We start from the raw sequence: 26900 nt of genomic DNA on the forward strand, positions 1-26900 counted from the left end.
ACTGCCATTTATACGACATTGTTATTTCACATAATTTCATATAGCTTTCTTGTAATTGGCAAGCCAAAAGATGTACTAATTCATTCAGAAAGTATTTAAACCTATTTTAGGATATATGTATATACACACAGGATAGGTTCTGTAGGTTTGTTCCTAAGTTAACTTTGCATCTAAGGCGGAACAGGTATAATTTGAAAGTGTAGCTTTGGACAAAATATTTTCATCCTTGTGACAATTGGATCTTTTAAACTTTGAGTTTTCATGGTAACAAAGATCAACAATAAAGCTACACTGCAAACATTGATAACTCTCAAGGTGCAGTAAATTACCAATATCCAGTAATGTAGGAGTCATCTGTAAGTCAGATGTTCTTGAGATGGGGACTGCCTGTAAATACATTTATATACTGGATATATTTAGATTGCCAGGTCGGCCTTAAAGGGAATCGAGCAATAGCCACCTTAGGTAGGGTATGAAATGTCCTTTGTAGAATCCCTTATTTTATGTGAAATCTTCCCCTTTTACCTATAATAAATACAGTATTTTTCAAGTCAAGGGAAAATTTGCCTGAGATGTATCAAGTTTAGAGTCTGCGGATGGAGCGTCACTTCGGACGCCCCTATCTTCGGTCCTGTATGTATCATATCTAGTGTCATATTTAAGATACAAATTTCAGCTTCCACATCACATCATGTTTGTTGTTCTGTGAACTAAGGAATCAGAGATACATATCATTAAAAAAAGGCAGGAATTAAATTATTTTTTTAATTTTACATGTAAAACTATATCCTTAGTGCATGTATCTGTACTGTACACTTAGTGCATGTATCTGTACACTTTATTTTAGAATTAAAAGTTTTATCATCCTATACAACCTGCCATTTTAAAGATGCTCCGGCTAGCTAAGTTGACTAGCCAACACAATTTGGCCCTTGTCAAAGTCCAGGGGCGCACCAGCCATGAGGCGAGTTGAGACTTTCACCTCAGGGCGGTGCGCCTCCTGCTGGTGGAGGGGCGGCATTTTGCAGGCTGCTCGGCTACTACTTACAATAGTAGTTGCATCATTCAGACACAAGTACCATTGCTGACAGCGCCGCGCAGGATGTCCTGTGCGGCGCTGCTTTGACATAGGAAGCGCTTACTAGCGCTTCCTGTGTCACTAGTGCACAAGCAGCCTGGAGGAGCGAGGGGAAGGAAGAGCAGGAGGAGGAGGAGCCAGGGGGAGCGGGAGCGCCACATTCAAACCTCTGGCTGATCTCCCTGGAGGTGCAGGCCCCGGCAGAGCTGACAGGAGAAGCCCCGCCCACCAGCCCGGGCCTGCTGCACAGAGGAGACCGCTCCATCCTCCTCCCTGATGTATCCCCTGCCTGACCTGGACCTGCTGCCGGATATCAGGTAAGTGTAATGTGTATATATATGTGTGTGTCTTCCCTGTGTATATACATGTGTGTGTGTCTTCCCTGTGTATATACATGTGTGTGTGTCTTCCCTGTGTATATACATGTGTGTGTGTGTGTCCCCTGTTTATATGTGTTTTGTCATGTGTATATGTGTGTAAAACATGTCATGTGTGTGTATATAGAGGCATGACATGTAATAGCAGTATATATTGGTGTAATGTGTGTGTATATAGAGGTATGACATGTAAAAGCTGTATATATAGGTGTAATGTGTGTGTATATAGAGGTATGACATGTAATAGCAGTATATATTGGTGTAATGTGTGTATATAGAGGTATGACATGTAAAAGCTGTATATATAGGTGTAATGTGTGTGTGTATATAGAGGTATAACATGTAATAGCAGTATATATAGGTGTAATGTGTGTGTGTATATAGAGGTATGACATGTAATAGCTGACAGCTGTGTATATATATATATATACAGCTATTACACGTCATACCTCTATATACACAAGCATTACACATACACATATATATAGGTGTCATCCGTGTATATATAGAGGTATGACATGTAAAAGCTGTATATATAGGTGTAATGTGTGTGTATATAGAGGTATGACATGTAATAGCACACCCCCAGACGAAGGCGTGAGCCGAAACGTACGTCGGGGACGCGATCCTCCCTGGACAGGTGAATCTCTAACACTCACATTGCCTGGTAAGATGTAATACTACCTTTATGTTAATTACCACTTGGTTTTTTCTACAAATACTATTGACCAACAGTCATTTCATATCTATTGGGCTTATTTCACATCCAGGCTGTTCCTTTTCCTAACTCATATCACCCCATCCTGTCCAGATTGGATCGCTCCGTATTTTTCTGTACACCACCACTTCATGTTTTTATTGTAACTTTTATGTAAAGTACTATAAATAAAGACTTTGTGTTTTATATGCATCCTCGTAGTTGGTCCTTTTTCTCCCCTCCTTTTGAGGGGTAAAAGCTTTTTTCCATGTAATAGCAGTATATATTGGTGTAATGTGTGTATATAGAGGTATGACATGTAAAAGCTGTATATATAGGTGTAATGTGTGTGTGTATATAGAGGTATAACATGTAATAGCAGTATATATAGGTGTAATGTGTGTGTGTATATAGAGGTATGACATGTAATAGCTGACAGCTGTGTATATATATATATATACAGCTATTACACGTCATACCTCTATATACACAAGCATTACACATACACATATATATAGGTGTCATCCGTGTATATATAGAGGTATGACATGTAAAAGCTGTATATATAGGTGTAATGTGTGTGTATATAGAGGTATGACATGTAATAGCAGTATATATAGGAGTAATGTGTGTGTATATAGAGGTATGACTTGTAATACCAGTATATATAGGTGTAATTTGTGTGTACATAGAGGTTTGACATGAAATAGCTTTATATAAATATATATATATATATATATATATATATATATATATATGTGTGTGTAATGCGTGTGTATATAGAGGTATGACTTGTAATAGCTGTATATATAGGTGTAATGTGTATTACTTGTAATAGCTGCATATATAGGTGTAATGTATTATGTATGTGTGTATATAGTGGTATAACTTGTAATAGGTGTGTGTATATATAGGTGCCATGTATGTGTATATGCAGGTATACCTTGTAAAGGGTGTAGATATAGGTGTAATGCGTGTATACTGTATATACAGGTATAACATGAAATAGGTTTATATATATATGTGTGTGAAATTTGTGATGTGTGTGTGATATATATGTATACAGTGATTGCTTGCTTTGTGGGGAGCTGTATACAGTCATTGCTGGCTTGGGGGGTATACTACTGTTCCCTGTCTGGACTACATTCAATGGGGGCCCTGGCTGTATATGTTTTCTGCTAAATGACGGTATTCTATGAATTTTATACTACATGGCTGTACACTGTATCTATCTTGCACTACATGGTGATATGCCGTATGCATTTTATACTACACGGCGGTACTCTGTATGTATTTTGCATTGATTTATTTTCACACCAAACCAATATGATGGATCTGGTCCTGACACTCCCTTATATATTACATAAATGGCGGGGGGGGGGCGTCTCTCTATGGCTCGCCTCAGGCAGCAGACAGGCTTGGTACACCCCCGTCAAAGTCAAAGACATTAATGCTCATAAACAATTATGTTACATTTGTAAGCACTGGTTTGGCTGAAGTAGAATGCAGGAGTTTTTTGGTATACAATAGAATACATTGTTAACTCATGTTTTCTTTGTCACTTCACTTTCAGCAGAATTAATGAGGCATTTAGGCTATTGGCACAAGCATTGCAATGTTACAGGAAAAATATCTCCTGAAAACCAAAATAAGCACAACATATCAATTCAACAGCCATCTCTATACATGTATTCTATATAACTAATTAATAAGTACTGTATAAAGGAAAAAGTTATCCCAAATCAGTAGTGTTTTCTAGGTCTCTGCCATAACCACTCTTTGCATCACCCACTACTCAATAACACCCACTTTCAGAAGTGCAGGGCATCCAACTCTTGATGAAGTATGAACTATGTTAACACATATCTCCAACCCATGGATTGACAAAACTACATAGAATTATAAGAATGCCAAAAGCCTCAATATCAAGACTGAGGAATTAGAACAGAAAATTGATGAAAAATGATAAAGTGAGACATGCTGTAGGCAAGGGGTATGGTGTGACTTTGGGTAAAAATTGATGGAGGAATAAAAGTATTGAAAAAGTAAGATTCTCCAAAATCAGGACATGTCCATGTGCTTTGTCACTGCTGTGCCAGATGATTCTATACCTTGGGTATAAAGAAGCTGGGAAAGTCTCTTCAATTGTCTCAGTTAGTTGTATGTCAGGAAATCATTTCAGAATTTACAGAAAGATGCAATAGCTGGAGTCCTTGAGGACTTTCAGACAGCAGCCTAATTCTGTAGTACAAAAGAACGATGTAGAAAAGAAGAAGCCAACTTGATGCTGCTCTACAGATAAGTTGCAAGGGAGTGATTACTTTACACAGAATGCTCAAATAATAAAGATGAGTTTAGACAAGTCTTTTCCCGGCCAGATGGATGTTATAACCAATGCATACAAAACCTTGATAATCTTTTACCATGACAAACAACTTTTCTGAGCGGTCTTTAGACACAATTCATTGTGTAAGTTGTAAGCAGCTACCGCTGATGGGAAAGCACATAGGTGAATGGTACAATTACAGAGAAGAAATTAATTTTAAGTGAAGCAGATAACACAACTATCACTCTATCACAGAAGGAAATAAAGGTCTTCCCCAAGATCAGTACGATGAGTGGTTTCAGTCATTACACTTACTTCGAAGAACAGCGCCGTTCATTATCAATGGCTGTTCTGCAGGTCCTCCATAGAGACAGCAAAAAACTAGCACAAACTTGTATACTCTTGTACATTGATTCAGGTCCTGAGATCAATGTATTTATGAAAAAGATGATTGTATACAATAGCATAAACTGTATCACTGTACTGAAGATTAATCCAAGTACAGGAACTGAGCAATGCAGCTAGTGGATGTTTAGGTAGTAAAGCGTAAGGGCAGATTCTGAATGTGCAAAATGCAGGGAAGGAGTAAAAATATTGGGGAAAATTATATTTTATCTTTTTCGTAATTTACCTTTAATTTTCACATGCCGAATATAGTCACAGATAGCTTAAAATCTAAAGGGAACCTGTCATAAAAATTTAGGCTCAAAAGCTGACACCAACCTTTTAACCAGCACATTGACAGGATCACAACTGTTTTCTGGGAGATTTAGTGTTATGCCAAAAAAGACCAGATACAATTTATGCTTTATAGAAATTACCTGTAAGTCACATGAGTGAAGACATAAGCTGTAATAATGCCAATGATGGGACATTATCACAAACTAGATTGCTGCTGAATGTTGCTTATGATATTGTACATGACTTATGGGCAAGTAGGTCATTACAGGCAATTATTTGGATGTATAACGGGGATGCAGTTGTTCTACAATCAGTGCAATGCTTGTCCATTGGCTGAAACGGGGATGCAGTTGTTCTACAATCAGTGCAATGCTTGTCCATTGGCTGAAACTGGTAATACTTTTTAATTTTAATAACATAAGCTACCAGCCCCTTCTAGTCCACTAACACTGCTAACTCGACCACCTACACAATATCATGCTCTACTGGTGAACAGTTCTCACAAGTGCCCAGTACCCCTGTGAGCTTAGCTCTAGCCCTACAAGTCCCTGGCTGGCTTCACAGGAGCACCACGCATGCACCCAGATGCATAGTAGGAGCACTCATGGGCTAGCCACCATGCTATGCACATGTAAGACAGGGCATGGCCGGCTACCTGATGAGCGCTTCCACTATGCGAACTGTCTTAGCACAGGTGTGGCCAGGGACGTGCAGCACTTGTGCCGTACTCACAGGCATACTGTGCATGCGTAATAACTCAACACCTGGAGAGGATAATGTCATGTAGGCGGCCAAGTTAGGGGCGTGAGGGGACAAGAGGGGGCAGGGTAGCTTAACTTTATGCCAAGGTTCCCAAGCCTCCTTGACTTTATCAAAGTGGTTATTAAAACTGTATTTTAGAAGAATTCTTCAAATTACAATAAAAAGCTCCCATTAAAACATATACACTAAGATATAAAGGTACTGTGTGAAGTTTGTGGGGGTATGGCTGGTAAAAATTCACAACACCATGCTTGTTTATTGATTAGAACCACATTAAAGTGCATTAAGCTAAGCTGTATTGCCAGTTTCAGCCAATGGACTAGCATGACAGGGTAGCTTGACTTTATGCCAGATATGCAGATTTATACAATCTGGAACAGAATTACTCAACCCTTCTTTCTGTATTAGTATGTGTAAAAAGAAATCAGTCAATCATTGTGCGTGTTTGGGTAATAAGGACTGTTTTCCTATTCCATAATCTAAAAACGTATGTTATTAAAATTAAAACGTGAAGTACTAGTACATTTCAAATATTCAGAAATTGTAGCAGATTGGTTACATAATGTGTGTTAGAATAGAACATTAAGTTTCACTGTGACAAGTAGTGTTACATGTACCTAAATCTGGATGTCAGATGTCTTACAGTCTCAACTGTTCCAAATGTTAACTGTAACTGTAAGTGATTGGGCAAAAGTCTGCTCTGACTGCTATACCATACTGCATACAATAATAAAATAACCAGAAATATCCCAGGCTAAGAATCTAAACTGAACCATCTCAAATATAGACTTCCACTTAGTAGTATAGGCAGTATAGAATCTTCTATTAAAGCACAATTAATAAACACCCTGGGTATTGTTAGTGGCATCACCTACACTAGTCTCAGATATCAGAACATTAGAGTATTTAATGACGCAAAAGGGCAAATCTAATTCTAAAGAATCATTTTCCTGAGGCCAAGAAATAGAGTGGATCTGTGTCAGCAGCCATAGAATAGGTTTTCTAACATATTACTGGCAGGCATTTAGGGAGAAACATCTCTGCAAAATACACTTTTTCATACAACAATTTCCGACCAATATAAGATTGCAAGGAGAGTGTTTGTAATCTGATAATAGTGTCGGGAATCGTGCTATCACACCAGCCGTAAAAGCGCTCATCTTCGGAGGCTCCATCTTTCAAATGACTATGATCGTGTGTCTGAAGGCATTTGCTATAGATTTAGCTGCGATGGTCCAAGCAGTCATCAAGAGGAAGCCCCGGCCAGCGGCCCTTCTATTCATGACAAAACTGTATTAGGACCTTCATTTTTCACACGTCTCAGCAACTATTAATGATGGCAGCTCCTAAAGGACATGTCAAAACAAAACCAAGGTGTCTGCTAATTATGGAGATGCCAGCTTCAATGCTTCATATTCAGCCTCTTCCTGCGTTTTGGATAATCACATTGATTTCCTCCTCTATGGTCTAATTGCCTAACTATAGGACTCCTTCCTTGCAAGCCTCTGCAGCTCTTTCTCCAAGCTTTAGAATTTAAGAGATCTCTCAATACACATGTGTAAAAATGACCTTAAACCCTCAACAAAATAAAGATCCAGATCTTCAGCAACAAAACAGTAGGTTTGATGATGGCAAACAGTAAAGTGAATTAAAAAGCGGCAATTAATAGTGCAAGCTGCAAAGTTGTTCCCTACAAGTCAGACAGTACTAATGCATATCATAAAGCAGCCAACAAATTAGATATAGCTCAACAAGGAGCCAGTGCTATGAAGATTCAGTAACACCTGCTTATAAGCAACATGGGCTAGGGCAAAGCAAAAAGAAGTCCTCCCAGGACTACCTACCGAATAAGTCGCTAGCATTTATTTACGGAGCATTGAATTGCTGTAGATTTTTTTTATTGAGGTCCAAGAGTTTCCTCTACACAAGAGAATGCTCACCATAATCATAGGATTAACACATACAAAACCAGTGCATTGCAGGGATCAATGTGCTAATCCAGCCTTAAATAACCTTGAGTAGGTACAGCTGCTTTAACACTCTAGATGCCATTATTTACCCGTATATACTTGAGTATAAGCCGACCCAAGTATAAGCCGAGGCCCCGAATTTTACCACAAAAGCCTGGGAAAGCCTAGGTTTAAGCCTTGGGTGGGAAATGCATTGGTCACAGCCTCCCCAGTATATAGCCTGCCGACCCTGCCCCATAGTATGTAGCCAGCACCTGCCCCCCAGAATATAGCCGGCCAGCCAATATCCCCCAGTACATAGCCAGCCCCCTGCCGTAGTATATAGCCAGCAGCGGGGGAAGCCAGAAAGGTGAATTTTTCTATAATTTTTTTTACTCGAGTATAAGCCGAGTTTGGGTTTTCAGCACATTTTTTGTGCTGAAAAACTAGGGTTATACTCGAGTATATATGGTAACTGGAGGTGGTTAGACAACGAAAACAGACTCCTCCATCTCAGTCAACCAGGTCTAATTTGAGGATGCATATCTATACACAAAGAGGCTGTTTCAGCGATTCAGATGTGCCTAGATAACAGTATACCGTGCCAAAAATTCAGCCAAGAGATACACCGAACAGATTCAAGTCACCCAAGTGAAACACAATATACCATTAACAATAAAATGTAACAACATCTCTAGCATCAGTGAGACAATTCAATTTAAATCCACTCCCCTGTGGAAAAAATTGACAACAATGCAATTAATTAGTGCAATTATCATCTAGTCACTAATTAAGGATCAAACAGGATTAACCCCTTTCTTCAAAGTTGTCTTCAGCAAATTCCTAAGTACTTATGCGGCAACCTCCAAAGTCTTAAAACCACAATCAAGGATCAAGCTGATCAGCAGCATGAAATGAATGCAGCCACAAGCTTCCAATAATGCATATTTCTATGTTACATGGCTACAAGCAGGATTTATAGGAATAAGACTTAAGAATATATGATATCCTCCATCTGCTTCCTCACACTATACCAGAGTGAACACGTTTTACATATTAAGAATGTGGTCACAATAATAAAAAGCTATTTGGGCTACCACCATTTTCCTGTAGAATGGAGCCTGGAATCTATAATACATCTTTTATTATACCATTTGTATACCAAAAAAATTATTTTGGCAATTAGCATTATTTAAACCATTAAAATCAGATAACAAAATGCATCACTTTTATACTAAGTTCCTTCTATTTGTTATCTTGCCTTGGCTCTGGTAACAACATTTAGTTATAAGGCCATAAGCTGTTACTGTAGGTCTGCGAAAGGCAAAGCATTTCATCTTTGGATATATGTTTTCTTTAGGACAGATAACCTCTGGTACAATTAAGGCTGGATAACTGTTCTATATCCTTGAGGAGAGGGAAACCATCACAAATACCTTATTTTATGGTTAACATAAAAATGTAGTTAAAAACCATACACCACTACAGGCGGTCCCCTACTTAAGAACACTCGACTTACATACGACCCCTAGTTATAAACGGACCTCTGGATATTGGTAATTTATTGTGCTTTAGTCCTAGGCTACAATAAACAGCTATAACAGTTATCACAGGTGTCTGTAATGAAGCTTTATTGTTAATATTGATTCTTATGACAACCCAACATTTTTAAAATCCAATTGTCACAGAGACCAAAAAAGTTCTGTCTGGGGTTACAATGATAAAATATACAGTTCTGACTTACATACAAATTCAACTTAAGAACAAAACTACAGACCCTATCTTGTATGTAACCCGGGAACTGTCTGTATATGTATAATTCCTCCTGGGAGCATTGGATCTAAACGCTATATGTGTGACACCCTGTACGACAGAGACGCACAAAGAGGAAATGTCCTGTACAAGCAGTCCCCTACTTAAGAACACCCGACTTACAGACAACCTCTACAAACGACCTCTGTATGTTTGTAATTTACTGTGCTTTAGCCCCAATACAATAAACATTTATAACAGTTATTAAAGGTGTCTGCAATTAAGCTTCATCGCTTTATACCTGGTTCATATGACAATCCAACATTTTAAAAATTCAGTTGTCGCAGAGACCAAAAAAAATTTGTCTGGGGTTACAATTATAAAATATACAGTTTCGACTTACATACAAATTCAACTTAAGAACAAACCTACAGAACCTATCTTGTACATACTCAGGGGACTGCCTGTATAATGATAACATGGACAAGTAGGAAATAAAGCCCAGTCATACTGACAAGGACATACGAGCGTCTAACTGTATGTAAGCCATTTGTAGATTATATTAAAAAATTTATTTAATAGCCACTCAAAATAAAGCTATTACATGTAGCTTGTCTGGAAAGAACCGTAGATAACTGCACACATACTGTATTAGACATATAACCAAAAGGTACAAAATATCTTATTCAGTTATAGATATGAGTTATTAATCTAAGTTTTTAACAAAGCAGAAGGATGTAACCCACCTTCTACCATTAAATGCAATGTATAATCAGTATGTGTATTTTTCTCATACACTTGTAGGTTAATTTGCTGTTATCATATTTTTCGGACTATAAGGTGCACCGGACATCAATAAATACCTGCTAAAACGTCTTGGTTAATATAAAAGGTGCACCGGATTATAAGGCGCACCTGATTATAAGGATGAATGATCAGCAGGTGGCAGACCTGTGCACAGTTTAAGGCAGCTGTTGTCTGTAAGTACGGTATATAAGTATAAAGTGCGCCTTATAGACCAAAAAATATGGTACTTTGCTGTGTGCGTTTGTGTATGTTTTATTTGTATAGGAATACACAAGTGTTGTTCTTGGGCTGCAAATAAAAGATCTACAGTCTATGTGTCATCCGTTTTAAAGATAAAAAAGCAGAGAAGGCTGGAGGATCATGTGAGGTGTCACTTATTAACTGATCCACAAATAGGGATGCACAAAAATAACAGACCCTGCTCTGAGTTCACTACAGCATCCATAGACCAGTGAAAAACCTGGCCCATGGAAATAAATGTGTCAGTGTGATATCAATTAAAAAAAACATATAGCAAATGGCCAAAAACTACAATCAAGTGCACGTACTATAGAAAGAGATATCAATGGAAGCAAATTGGAACAAATAACCCAAAATAAAGAAATACAAATAACTACCTGGAAATTGATAGCTGTAGCTTGGTGCAAATCCAGGGTATCCTCTGCCATATGTTGCAACAAAATTTGGATAGCCTACAGTAAAAGATAAAGAGTTAACAGTAAACTTGTCAAGTAGCAATGCTCATTGTACAACAAACCACAAACATGAAAATCACCAAACCAAAATTCACTCTAAACATTAGAAAACAGTTTTTATGGGCATACCACCCAAGTACATTAGATATTTTGTTTTACCAGCTGACAAGCAACACAATGTAAAAAAAAAATGGAAGAATATAGCAGGTTGTTGAACATGTGAGTTTGACAGCATCAACTACATGATAACTTGTGGTTACTATTATTTATTAAAGGAGTAGTATTTATTCCATGGGCCTGTACAATAAGGATTTCACAAACATTACATAAAGATGAGAACAAATGAATGTACAAAATATTAATTATATTCAATATACAAAAGTACAGTGATCAGGAAAGGGTGGAAGAAGGACCCTGCCCAACATGACTCACAGTCTATATGGGATGGTAGATGGAGACATCAAATGAGGGAGCAGAGCAGTGCAGTTATTACATGTTGCCGGCAATCTTAAACAGATGGGTTTCTATGTTTGAAGGTTTGGAAGGTGGGGTCAATCTGACACATTTTGCTACAGGGTTCCAAAGTATGGGAGATGCACGGGAGAAGTTTATCAAATACTGTTGTCACACAAATACTGCTATCTAGTAGCTGTTCTTATTTCCCCATAAATCATATCACACATCTGGTGTAAAAATGTAAGAGGTTTATGTTAAAGGACATCTACCACCATTTTCTCGGTGGTAGACTGTCCTATAATGCACCTGGGTTACCTGCTGGGGATGACAGTTCCTTTCTTAGCTTCCTCTGGGTCTCCGTCAGAGCCAGAAAATAAGGTTATAAAAATATTCAAATGAGCTGGAGGCGCACAGGGTCCGTTTGGATGAGCACCTCCTGGCTCCTCCGATACCTAATTTATGCACGCCTCCCGCTTCATTGTTATGCACCACTCCAAACCCTCTCTGCAGCCAGACAGCCGGGTGACGTCACCGGCTGATATGCATGTGACTAATCACATGGCTATGACGTCAGTAAAGGTCTTTTTGCCTATTGGTGGCTACAGTGTGTTGTGCGGCAGCCTCTGCCTATGTGTTGCTGGAAGGTACGGCTGTCCGCACATCCTCTCATGTCTTATAATAATCATAACACCCCTCCCAGCACTCTCCGATGACAGCCGGCTGCTGAACACACTGTACCCACTAGTAGGCTAAAGGACCTTTACTGATGTCACAGCCATATGGTCAGTCACGTGTATATCAATCGATGACATCACCCAGCTATTTGACTGCAGAGAGGGCTTGGAGGGGTGCACAACAATGAAGCGGGGGGCGGGCATAAATTAGCTATGGGAGGAGCCAGGAGCTGCTCGGCCGATCGGACCCTGAGCGCCACCGGGGCTCATTTGAATATTTTTATAACCTCCTCTATGAGTCTATATGTTCTATGTTATTACACTAATAAGATGAAATGCAAAATATTCTGTAAATATATAATTTTTACCACTTGATAAGTGTATCACATTATTCCCAACGCACTCAGATTGTGTAGGTTACAATGCCCGTGTCTTAAATTTTCAGTTTAAAACAAAAAAATAAAAACATACAGACATACAGTCATCCCTTAACAGCAATAATACATGCATGCCCTTCATCAGAAGCACACTGTAGACTTTGGTACCACTGTACAGTGCCTTTTGATGAGTTTGGCCACTGCCCAGTACTCTTTCACTACTAGTTAGCATCATTATGTTTTTTTGACACTAGATACACATAATGATTTGGGGGGGAATTCCTAAGGTGGGGCTCATTTGACTAGGTTCAAAGGTCAGTTTTGGAACTTTTTGTGTTAGGACAGGAGTAATTTTTGGGGTACAGGAGAAAATAGGGTACCCCATAACTTCAAGCATAATGGATCAACGGTTAATTGCTGACACAAGCAGCAGCCCGTAGCACCTCCTCTCTGATTTATCAGATGTTTCATAATTAGACCTTTCCAGGTTTGTCTTTGACGCTGTCCCAATCTTTTGATGGGCATGCATGTGTAATTATTGTTTAGGGTGATGTATATGTATCAGTTATGTATGTCTGACTTAGTATTTTATTTGCATTTAGTAAACATTACGTTTTTTAATCACAATATGCTTGATTTGTTTATGTTAAACTCTAGGACCCTGGTCTCCAAGTAAAAAGCTTGCATATAAAAGTTTCCCTGTGATGGAACATAATAGATCAGAGAGTGATAATTTCATGTGGACTAACAAAGGTTTGCTTCACTGCTCTTTATTTTTTTCATTATTCCACGCTTTGATTATTTGTGTTCTGTTGTTTTTGTTTCCCTTAGAACAACTCCAAAGGAACAGGTGCTTACTGTTTATAGGTGCTGGTTATACACTATGCCATATACACTTTTTTATTTATGTATAATTTCTGAAATAATTAGTTTTTCTTTGTACTACTCAAACCACAGAGGACTGTAAAATGTGCACAGAGATTCTCCTGCATGGACTGCTGTAACCCAAAGTCTATGATCCTTGTCAACAGTGAAGCAGCAACAAAGAACTCTAGAGGTCTTATGTGGTTCACAAATGTCAGCTCTGAGAAAACAGACACATAAGAGTTGTGTCAATATTGTCTAACATTTATCTACGGGACTAAATGTCCACAATTTCAGCAAATGAATCAGAGAGTCTACCCCCTGGGAACCATCTGCCTGTTTGTCGGAGATAAAATTTTGCCAGTACACTGTTATCGTCTATGTCTCCGGCGCAAGACTATATCTCATAAGATGACACAAAATAATACCTTGCGAAGTTGTTAGCCACTGCACACAGTCAAGAAAGGGTTAATTCCTTTGTATTGAATCCAAAGAAGTGGCTGACTTTTCAGGCACAGTAATTAAATGCACTTTGGCACCCTGAGCCAGATGAATGTCCACACCTTTAAGTTGGAAGAGTAAATGCCAAGCGCTGAAGCTAAACACAACACAGGTTTGCGGTGACATTTGGAAAGCTTAGACTGAATGTACTTTGCATTACAGCTATTGACAGCTTGAGATAAAGGTACTAGTAATGCTTTATCCCTGAAGCCCAAAGTACCATAGTTAACATATCAGTGCTAGATTGTGAAACGTGATATACTTTATGAAATAACAAAACAAAATGATAACATTGAAGTCCTAGAAATAGATGTATCTAGGCCTAATATATGTAGAAAGCCAAAGGTAAGATGATTTTTTTTGTGGAGAAGCGGAAAACATATTTGCCGTTACAATTGACGGAAACCTAGTGGAAGGGAGACTTCCCAACATGTAACCCTTTGGGTAAAGGAAGACTTCCCATTTACCTTCTGTATTTAGTAGTCCTCATGATATTATAGAACATAATAGAGATACTAGGCCTAACAGAGATATAAAATGGCTAATGCTGTAAGTGAAAAATATGAACGTAAAAAATAAATAGGGCTCATCCTGAAGGATTAAAAAAGCTGATTCAATATACCAATACAGTTGTACTTCCTAGTGTCCTTTCTACACTATGGTCATTAAAAAGAGCTGAAAAAGTCATTCTCTCTGTATGAAGCAGGACCATAGATCTCTGGAGTTAAGAACTAGCAGGCCAATGTAGCCTATTTAAATTTTGCAATGTAACCCAGGTTGTGCGAACTAACTCATAAGTATAGTAAAATAAAAATATATTCTGTAGATTTCACTTTTAAAGTCAATCTAGGGAACAAACATTTTATGCACCGGCAGGGATTTCATACAATACTAGAGGTGATCTAGTCTCCATTCTCTCAAGTGGAACACTGTCAAAGTAAAGAAAAGTTAGTTTTTCTAAACAGATTGGGGCAGATTTACTTACCCGGTCCTGTTGCGATCCCCGCTGTGCGTTGTCTGACGAGTATTCGGGTCTGCCGCGAATCACTAAGGTCGTGCGTCCAATTCCCTTCATGTGTCGCTTCCCCGCTGAGGTCCGCCAGAGTTCACCTTCTTCTTCCTGGTGCATGTAAGTGCTTGATCTTGTGACACAATCTCATTTTTAAATTCTGCGGTTTGTCTGAATCAGTCGGGTTGTCCGACAGCCCACAACCAATTTGTGTCGCATGCAAGCCCGTGCCACAATAAGATCACATGCGCCAAAAATCTGGGGCAATTCGGCACAAAAAGCAAATATACGGGAAACCCAACATAATCGTTGTCCGCGGACCCTTAGTAAATGTGCCCCATTGTCTTTGAATAGAAAGTATACCTGCCACTTCAGGTTTCAGCATGCTCTGACATAGAATAGAAAATATTACTCTACATTATTTTTAAGGGATAATTTCCCATTTGACATATTGGTGTCAAGACTGTGTCTTAACGCTACAAGACTTAACATATGTTACTGTTTTCACTAGTCTGTATGCCAGAAACTGAACTGCTAAAATGAAAATAACACATGCTCATATAAAACATGATGCAGCAATAATATAATATACAAGTAAATTTATGTTAACACCCGAGTCATCACTATAATCTGGACTGAGATGGTTGCCAATTGTTCTAGTAGAAACCGGTAACATTACATTCATAAAATATTGGCTTTATTTCTGCTTTATATTTTACATATAAACTGCCAAAAATACCAGAATTCAGCTTACACGCTACCGATTATAGCATAACATATTACAAGTCATATTTAGTTAATATGGTAAAATATGATGTGCTATAAGTAATATACACAACAAATCCTTTTTCTATCTGATCTGGTAGTTAAGGGTTACTTGTGTGCCCACCATTCCTACTAACCGTACATCAAACAAAAGGGGACAATCGGAGTGCAAAACCACATGATTATGGCTGAAGAAAATGTTCCTTTTTTTTGCTTTGTTTTTTCCACCAATAAATATTCATCAGCAAAATGGTACTAAGATGTAACCCTTTTAAGGATTAAATGGGATGTATGGCTTAAAAGTGTAATACTAAATTTTAAAACTAAAATACCTAATTCTGCTCCAGGTGTCCCTGGGAATCATTCCTCAAAGTATTTTTCCTCTTGGTCCTCATTTAGTACCTTATTTGGCCCATAGCAACCAAGGTTTCCAGCTCTCAAAAACCTACAATCATCAAGATGGAGGGGCAGGACCTGCCTCCTGTCACCTCATCACAAGCACCTTCTGACCAATGACACCATATCTATCTACACTCACCGGCCACTTTATTAGGTACACCATGCTAGTAACGGGTTGGACCCCCTTTTGCCTTCAGAACTGCCTCAATTCTTCATGGCATAGATTTAACAAGGTGCTGGAAGCATTCATCAGAGATTTTGGTCCATATTGACATGATGGCATCACACAGTTGCCGCAGATTTGTCAGCTGCACATCCATGATGCGAATCTCCTGTTCCAACACATCCCAAAGATGCTCTATTGGATTGAGATCTGGTGACTGTGGAGGCCATTTGAGTACAGTGAACTCATTGTCATGTTCAAGAAACCAGCCTGAGATGATTCCAGCTTTATGACATGGCGCATTATCCTGCTGAAAGTAGCCATCAGATGTTGGGTACATTGTGGCCATAAAGGGATGGACATGGTCAGCAACAATACTCAGGTAGGTTGTGGCATTGCAACGATGCTCAATTGGTACCAAGGGGCCCAAAGAGTGCCAAGAAAATATTCCCCACACCATGACACCACCACCACTAGCCTGAACCGTTGATACAAGGCAGGATGGATCCATGCTTTCATGTTGTTGATGCCAAATTCTGACCCTACCATCCGAATGTTGCAGCAGAAATCGAGACTCATCAGACCAGGCAACGTTTTTCCAATCTTCTACAGTCCAATTTCGATGAGCTTGTGCAAATTGTAGCCTCAGGTTCCTGTTCTTAGCTGAAAGGAGTGGCACACGGTGTGGTCTTCTGCTGCTGTAGCCCATCTGCCTCAAAGTTCGATGTACTGTACGTTCAGAGATGCTCTTCTGCCTACCTTGGTTGTAACGGGTGGCGATTTGAGTCACTGTTGCCTTTCTATCAGCTCAAACCAGTCTGCCCATTCTCCTCTGACCTCTGGCATCAACAAGGCATTTCCGCCCACAGAACTGCCGCTCACTGGATGTTTTTTCTTTTTCAGACCATTCTCTGTAAACCCTAGAGATGGTTGTGCGTGAAAATCCCAGTAGATCAGCAGTTTCTGAAATACTCAGAACAGCCCTTCTGGCACCAACAACCATGCCACGTTCAAAGGCACTCACATCACCTTTCTTCCCCTTACTGATGCTCGGTTTGAACTGCAGGAGATTGTCTTGACCATGTCTACATGCCTAAATGCACTGAGTTGCTGTCATGTGATTGGCTGATTAGAAATTAAGTGTTAACGAGCAGTTGGACAGGTGTACCTAATAAAGTGGCCGGTGAGTGTATCTCTCATATTTAACTATCTATCTATCTTCTATCTATCTCATATATATCTATATATTATCTACTCATATCTCTCATCTATCTATCTTTCTATCTAATATCTTTCTATATCATATCTATCTATCTATCTATCTGTGTATATCCTATCTATCTATCTATCTGTGTATATCCTATGTATGTACCTATCTATCTAAGTATAACTTCAACACAGCACATGAGGGAACAGCTTGAAGACTTGGAGAGTCTCTCCTGTCACTTCCTGCTGTGGAGTGTGAGGGGAGGGGGGCTGCAGTTTCTGTCTGTGTGGATTATTTGTTTATATACAAGAGTAGGGAAAGCTGAGGGAGAGATAAGTGTAGGTGTTTGGTCACTACATTAGTTAGGGCTTCTCCCTGCACATGACTGCTGGAGCATTGAGACATGAGGTAATCAGCTGTGAGCAGGGAGAGAAATGGGGGCGTGTCTCCTGCTCCATAGTCTCTGCTTCTTTCTGAAGACGGAATGTGCCTAGCAACAGCAACAGAAATTACTGACATCTAGGGGAAGTCTGCAGAATACAAGAGGAAGAAGCAAGATTCGGGTAACTAATCTAATTGCAAAAGGGCTTAAAATTACCTGCCCTACAACACATCAAAAGTTTTTTTGAAATGACCGTTACACTTTAAAGGGAACCTGTCATCAGCATTTCACACATAAGGCTTAAGGAACTCTTCCACCAGGATGAAGGATTGCAAACCAAGCACACTGAGATACTAGTGTGTGCCCCACAGGCAGGATCCATTTTTTTTAAAAGTTTCTTATGTTATGCCCTTGTTTATAAGAATGAAAGGCTTTCACAATTATGCAAATGAGCCAGTGTTGCTCAAGGCCACTTTAAAACCTATGGAGCCCGAAGCCATATAGCTAATTTGCATAATATTTGTTAAAAAAACAGAGAATAAGAAGATAAAAGAAGAGCAGTGTAAGTGTACTTGATTTGCAGTCCCATTGTACACAAAATAAACAGCCTCCCAAACACCAGCAATACTTGGTTAATACAAAAAAAACAGACAGCACTCACCATTTAATCTGAACACTATATTCAGGCTGTGCAGGAAGACTTGATCACTTGCCACTTTCACTGTTACGTGTTCTATTGTGCTAGATGCACTTCATATGGCTGCCAGATGAATGAATGCCAGATGAAGAGCATGTAGCCCGAAACAGCCAGTAGCTGTGAATATGCTGAGTGATCAAGACTTTCCCGCATGACAATAATAAAGCTTTCAGATGAAGTGTTTAGTGCCGCATGCTTATATCTAGTGACCAAAGCATGTTACTTAAGCCATATGGTGAACAGTGAAAAATTCTAAAAAGAAATAAAATCCCAGCATGACATAAATCTCAATAAATCAAGCCCTCAACCACAGAAATTATTGGCTTTTAGAGGCTCATGTTGAAAACAATCACTATCCCAAAGGCCATAACTGGATGCTTTCTGTAGGGGTTCAATTTAGGATTGAGCACCAAGATAAATCAACAAAGGGACGACAGTGAGCCCTAATCTGAGCCTCCCAAAACTTTCACCTGCCTCTGTGAATCCTAACAGGATATGGGACAACTAGGAGCTGTACCCTCACTATGCAAAAGTGCAGACACATTACAAGACTAACAAACAAAAAAGGTAAAGGTCACATTTAGATAGCAAATACAGTACAGAATCCACACAGAAGGTCACAAAACATTAGCCAGAGTCAGAAAACCGGAAATTTAGGAATATAGCAAGAGTTAATACAAACTACAGAATTAGCAGAGAATATAACCGCCATTGTACTAATTGTGAGCTGGATATATAAAAGAAACCAGTCAGACTTGTTGTGTGTGTTTGCCAGAAAGACCAGCCTGAACGCTGAGCAGCAGAACTGAACAGACATGCAAAATCATTTATATGAAGACAACTTTATTGTTCTAACTAGATGTTCTCTGTATGGACAAATCCAACACAGCCTCCTATCAAAACAATTATATATATTTATATATGTACTTCAGCAAAAGCTCAAAACCTTACAAAAGTTCATCCGAAAAATAATCAGTATAGAAAAAAGCCAGTCAAATGCATTTATAATTTACACCGGTGTCGTGTAAAGGATGATATAAAAGGTATGCAATCACATACATTGGTTGCACTAGGCACATCCCGGATGCATCAGTATGCTCATTGGCATAAATCTAAGTTTTGCCCAGGGACTAGTAAAGAAAAGCTTAAAAACTGTAATAAAGCTTATTTTTGCCATGCACAATACTGATAATAAGTGGTAGAAACTATTACGGCTTTATTGGTATCAATCTACATCATCCACCTAATAATTTCATTTGCATATTCTACATAATAATTATTTAACCATATATATACTGTAGAAACACATACACTGGTATATAATTTATACTTGTGAGAAAATATGTATGTAAATAAGCCTAATAAAAATGGAAATTGAAAATCATTCTTCCAATAACCAGCAAAGTCGTTTTCTGCAGCAATGCGTTGTATAGTATAATATAATATAAACATTTCCTTAAACTACATCTTGCTCCCGAAGACAGAAGATTTTCTCCGGCTGCCCAATGATCACTTCTCTATCTGGGCACCATCTCACAATCCTAACCAAGATAAAATGTGTTGCTTCTGTGTCTGACGGGTCTAATCATAAGCCCCATCACTGAACATCTTTCAGGTCATGGCAGATGAAATCATAAATTTATAATACAACATTACTTCAATTTTCCTCATCATTTGCTTCTGTGATGCCCGGCTCTGCTCTAACGAGTCACAGCCCCGGACTGCGCAGGGAAATTGGCTGGCTGAATATCAATAGCACATTAACACCATGCCCATGTGGATGCTTCATCAAGCCAAATTATGGTCAGGATGACCTATCCACTGCTCCCATTAGGAGCTGTGCTCATCCTGCGCTGGCCACTGAACAATTTGTTTGCTTCAATACTTCCAGGGAAAGATCAATCTCACAATAATTATGTCTTGTCACTAAACTAAAAATAAGTAGAAATCACAGCTCTGCTTGGATACCCTCCTCCAAATCTACCATTCCTACTGACATAGAGACTAGCGTTGTTAAGTTATTCTTGCCCCATCTTTACTGGGGTTATGACACTAAGCCAGCAGTAATATCACCAGTTACTATGGGCATGCTCATTAAAATCTTCAACTCTGCTGCTGGTTAAATTATCTGTTTTTCACCTTATAAAAAGACTTGTAAGTGTGAAATTTTGTGCATTCTAAATATAAAATGTCTGGCTGAATGCTAATTTTGTGCATGACACATTGTGCCTCTTCAGTCGAACCTTTAAAGAAGCTCATCTGCATTTTGCAGGTGGCTTTAAAGCATACATCTTAGAAATGCTACTGTTTTCTCCCGACTGCATAATGGACAATTTTAACAAGCAACGGCTCTGATTTGGAAATAGGCGAATGATATGTTACCAGGGAATGTCAATCAATCTTAAAAGGAGCATCCGCTTTCATTTAATTTTATTTTAATCACTTTAGAAGGTACCCTTGAAAAAAAGCTAAATTTCACTGATCAGAGATGAAATCAAGAAAAGATGCGTGTATTTGCCTTATGTAGTGAAGTTCATGTTTATCTGTGTTTTTACTTGCAATTAGAGAAAAATAACTAACTGTCTGCCTTTACATTCACAGACACATTTTACTGGAAAGGAAGGAATCCCTTAAAGGACATCTACCTCCAGGATGAAGGATTGTAAACCAAGCACACTGACATACTGGTGTGTGCCCCCTCTGGCAGGATCTGCTTTTTTTAAGCTTCCTATGCTTTTGTTTTTAAGAAAAAAGGCTTTAAAAATCATGCAAATAAGCCTGAGAGGCTCCAGGCTCCATAGGTGTTAATGGCCTGAAGCCCCGCGGGTTCATTTGCATATTTTAAAGGGCCTTTTTAATTAAAACAAACAAGGGCATAAGAAGCTATGAGAAGAGCAGATACTGCAAAAGGTGGCACACACCAGTATGTCAGTGTGCTTGGTTTACAATCCTTGATCCTGTTGATAGATGGCCTCATGGACACTCTTGTGGCCCGACTGTAATCTGTGTCTTTTGGAGGCCACTGCTCTATAGCTAAGCAAGGCAGGAAAACGACATGCCCTACATTTTGTGTTGCAGTTGGTACGTTTCTGGTGAGTTCCTTACTGTGCATGTACCGTCATGTGCTGCTGCTTGCAGCCTTACTGATGTAGTCAGTCTGACATAGTCCGTCAATGTCCTTTAGAGGTCTCTGCTCTTTTGCAAAGACAGGTAGGAAAAGGACCTGCCCTACCTTTTGCACTGCAGATGGCACATTCGTAATGCACTAAGGCAGAGTGCCTTACAGTAGATGTACAGCACTGTAAACATGCCAAATTGAATGGCGTGACTCTGCAGCAGTTTGTGTGGCTGGCTCATAGCCAATGCAGACACAATCATATGAATGAGGCCTAAAACACTGAACAATCCCTCAAAATGCCAACTTTGGACTACTGAATGGATTGTGTGCAACCCCCTAGAAGGAACTCCAAACATACAGTACCCCAGTATATTCCAGGTGAAGGTCCTGTCTCCTATGCACATTGTAGGCATTCTTTGAACTATGGAGCCATATCCTAGATCCTGGTGTCACAGAAGATTAAAAGATTGCTGGGACTGATTGCTGTGCAACTGCAAATCATTTGTAGACCACCAAAGAGGGTTCTGAGAGGGATCTTATAGCCAGCTCTCCTACATACATTTCAAGTTTCTGCCCTTTAGTTTTATTACAACTAAAAAGAGCTTACATGTAAGTTACGTGGTGAATTCTGTTCACTAAGTTAAGAAAGACTGAGCTTGAGTCATCAAAAAATAACAATATGCAATTACAGTTACAGAGGCAATTAAAGGAGCTGGATATGTGAACTTTCTTTAGATCAATCTGACATAACTTTCTTTGAAAAAAAATATTATTTCCAATATTTAATTGTAAATAGAAGGATAAGTCTAAATAATAAATTAAAGGGAATTTCAGATTGTTTTTGATTACTGGTGGTTCTATGTAATCAGCCACTTTTGATTTGGATTTACACCTGAATTAGAAATAAAGAAATTCTAAATTAAAGTAGCTTTCAGTAGGAGTATTTTGTTCAGCAGGAGTATTTTGTTCAGTAGGAGTGTTTTGTTTTTCACCTATTGAGGCAAAAAGTTAAGAGTTAACAGGATTGTTGGCCACTAATAACAAACTTAAAGTTAAAGTAACTAAAAGGTCCTAGTAGGATCTCCAATATTGTACTTATCCCGGTAAAGTTTGCCTGTAGCCGCTGACATTGGAATTTCCTTTGATGTCCTCTGTCTTGCTGGCTCTGGAGGAACAGAGTGGTGTATGAAACCCCCCATCCATGAGAACCACTTCCATTGTGGTTATAAATATGTTTCCACTCCTACAAACAACTATGATTGATTTGGGAATTATTTTAAACCTGACAGACTCTTTATTCTTTCTTGTTACATGCATCTAATATACACCAACATAAACAAAAATTGAGACAAGCTGGCAATATTTATAGGGAAAAAGGGCTCTGAACAACACTGATTTCATCACACAATGATGATTACAAGTGGTTCACTTTGGAAATCATAAATGATTGTAGGAGCAGAGATGCCACTCACTAAAAGCAGGAACTATGCACTATGCATTTGGCATGGACATACATTTTTTATATTTTTCCAAATATCGAGCACAGCTGTCCATAACTGTTACTTATCAGCACGATTTTTGCCCATACTGTTTCTTTAAAAATCTGTTCTAACTTTCCAAACTAAAAGAGGTAATATGCATAGAGAAGAGCTACAAGGTGTACTACATAGTTAGAAGATTCTACTGTAGTAGTAATATTCTATAACACTTTGTTTTCTTCTCACCTGGAAGGGTGCATGGAACAATGGGGCAGATTTATCAAGCTGTCTGAAAGTCAGAATATTTCTAGTTGCCCATGGCAACCAATCACAGCTCCCCTTTAAAATATTCATGAGCACTGATAAAATGAAAGCTGAGCTGTGATTGGTTGCCATGGGCAACTAGAAATATTCTGACTTTCAGACACTTGATAAATCTGCCCCAATGTGTTTGAAATCAGCTTTTTTTTTCTCTCTTACCAATGTAATAAACATACAGACTTGGTCAAGAAAAGAGTGCATATTTATGGTAAAGCCAGAAAAATTAAGCTAAAATGGATTATAGCTACAATGTAAAATGTGTATGGTTACCATTATAGATATGATCCGTTTATGGGAAATAAATTATGATTTCCCAAATGTTTGTAATAAAGACAACCTAGATTACACATGATAGGATCTGATTTCTGGACCCAGACATTCACTTCCAGTAGGTGTATGAATAGGCCCTAACCTGTCAATGGTAATATTATCCTATTCTTGGAGCAACCATTAAATTATCTTGCATTTAAACAAATGTAACAGGTATGTGACATTTTACAGTTCCTTTGCCACATATAAACCACATAAAAGACATAAAAAAAAAAGCTATATGAAGCTGTCAATGCTACATTAGGAGATGAAAATAAATGTGTGACTCAATTTCTCTGCAGGAGAAAGGATCTTTCTAAGTCGGAATGAACATACTGCATGCTTCATCATTCTATTTTGGAGAATAGGAGTAAAACAGTCTATTTAAGACATCTATTTAAATGCAAATTTGGATATCCCAGGAGAAAATATTAATCATTTACAAGGAAGAGAATATTTAAGACCATTTTTTGAGGAAGAAATCAGTTAGCACACAAAAAGATTCAGACTTAAGCATTTACATCCTGATATAAAACTGGGATAAAGCTAATAAAAGAAGAGATCCCAATTGATAAAGGGACTAAGAGTCAAGAAAAAATTATAGACCATTCCAAAGAATCCAATCGGTTTTAGTGATATATAGATGCTACTTAGGAGGGCTAAATAATAGCGATGAAAGATGGCAAACTCCATGTTAAAGATCTGAAAAAAGGAAGGGGTGGAAATACTACTTATACAGATGGTTGTCCCTTTGATGAATCCTGAGAAGGAGGAAACGCATCAGGGAGGGGGAATGCGGGGTGTTTAGGTAAGGGCATAGATTGTGGTACCGCCCTTGTAAGGTATTCCCTGCCCTGACATCAAACCGCATCGTACAGATACCTACAGGTACCATGCCTACCACCACGGTTGCACCATGTGAGCTCCTTGTCCAGTATATACCAGGGATGAGAATGAAGATCACAGAAGCAAGGATAAGAGTGTCGCTACATTTGGTATTTATATTGCAAGAGTTGTATACCATGATATACCAACCGTACATAGGACACAGACACCACGTCCGGTAGCATTCTCTGAACTTTTGATACTGAACTACAGAGCTAAAACATCTACATGATACCTGATCCATGAGTAAGCAGAGTCCTTTTAAAGGACCATCTACTACCAGGATGAAGGACTGTATGCAAGTGAGCTTCAGGCTCATTTCCATACAGTCCTTCATCCTGATTGTAGATGCCCTTTAAGAGTGCTGAGACTACTACAGGCAAATTGAGAGATGTGTTGTCACTAAGCACTGAATTCCAGCTAATTTTAATACTTATTGCAAGTATCCCCTCCGTAACCTGTAGAATGCCTATACATTTTTGCAGGATCCATTCATAAAATCTTTTTGTGAATAACTGACTCCACAGACCCTATCATGTACTTTGCGCTTTTTCCATATCTTGCAATGATGTAATAAATTTCTAGTGCCATTTCCAATAACAGTTCATTAGGACCCTATTGTTCCCCACTGTAGGTCAATCGTGAAAATTCCAAATTGTTTGCAGCCTCCTTGATTTGAATTAGTGAACTATGATATGCATGCATTAAATTCTATGGTAATACTCATATTTCAATTTAGTTTAGTTTTTGCCGGGTATCTAGTGCATATAATTTTTAGTATCTTTTGTGGAGAAACCACATAGTGTTCAGCTGTTTATTTTTAGCCCTTATTACTCTCTTATATTATTGATATTATACTATATAACTTAATATATTAAGTAATTGATCTACAATCAAAATTAAGCATAATAAACCAGGGACACTTACTAATAGATCCAGGCAATGTGACTGGGAATCTTATATTTGTTATCCATGACTTCCTTTCTTCTAAAATCAACTATTAAAATTATACTAATGACCCTGACTGTCCTATTGCTTCACAGGTTGTAACACTCTCTCCTCCACCCCTGCTCCCTCTGCCTGTTATAATCTCACACAATGGGAGGGGGAGGCCATAGATAACAAATACAAGATTCTCACAGACACAGGGCCCGGATCTTTTAGCAAGTTTCCCTGGTTTATCATGCTTGATTTTAATGGTAGATTTCCTGTCTAATTATAAAAATTAGACAGTTCTTTGCTTCTGTTAATGTCCATCATCAGTCCAATAATCTAATCCATGAATCAATATATTAAGAACTAGAAAAAAGTTGAGTGCATCTAAAATACAGTGCTACTGTGCATGCCCTAGAGACACCCATAGAACAAAACAACATGGAACTGAAGAAGGTGGTTGGTAACACACATGTGATAACACACATGCTTCTGCATAACATTATGAAGAAGCACTGCACAGATACAGTTACAGCTACTAAATTGCTGTGATGGCTATAACCCTTGGCAAAGAACTGTAAACAAGATGGATGACAAGAACCAACAACTGAAGAACAAGTCAAGTAATATAACACACTTAATGGGGAAAATATTACCCGAAGCTTTAGCTAAGTTAGGATTGCTGTGATGAGAATGACCATTTAAATCTTATTAAAGTAGCTAACAAGTTATATAGGCTACTTACTACCAGAATATGCTTAGGGCTAAATCAGCAGAAAAAACTTCCCATATATACAAAACTGTATCCTATACATATACCATTACAAATACAAAAACATTTCTCAAAAGAGTGACTGGAAATTTATGAGAAATGGCACACTCACCCAGCATTCCCATCCCCAGCATAAATGCATCCATAGTATAGGGGAGACCTCTCGCCCGTCCTCTTGTTCCAGGAGGAAACATAACCTCTTTAGGCTGTGCTTTCTTACATTCAACCTACAAAAAGAAAGAAAAGAACTTGCATTATGAGATGTAAATGAATTCCATTGAAATGTCAAGTAACAATGCTGATGGCAAAAACGACTGTAGTTTTACTTTATTTTTAAATTAACAATAGATGGAAATTGACACCAATATTTGTGGATATAGAATAAACTATGTCTTAAAGGACTATTCCAGTTAAAGAGGTTATGATAAATCTGTAAGTTACATTTTGGATGGGTAATAGGGGTTGC

General features: G+C 38.5%; 1 protein-coding gene across 11 annotated transcripts in view; it reads right to left on the reverse strand.

Moving 5' to 3' along the window:
* The window catches only part of MSI2 (musashi RNA binding protein 2), a 466329-nt gene that overhangs the window by 100142 nt on the left and 339287 nt on the right, over window positions 1–26900 (reverse strand). For all 11 annotated transcript variants that reach the window (XM_072136101.1, XM_072136094.1, XM_072136093.1 and 8 more), the window contains 2 exons: window positions 26547–26661; window positions 11047–11121 (listed from right to left, as the gene is read on the reverse strand). In XM_072136101.1, coding sequence (XP_071992202.1) covers window positions 11047–11121; window positions 26547–26661 — 190 coding nt within the window. The remainder of the gene's footprint in view (window positions 1–11046; window positions 11122–26546; window positions 26662–26900) is intronic.

Source organism: Engystomops pustulosus, chromosome 2 (genome assembly GCF_040894005.1).
Source record: "Engystomops pustulosus chromosome 2, aEngPut4.maternal, whole genome shotgun sequence".
Taxonomy (NCBI): domain Eukaryota; kingdom Metazoa; phylum Chordata; class Amphibia; order Anura; family Leptodactylidae; genus Engystomops; species Engystomops pustulosus.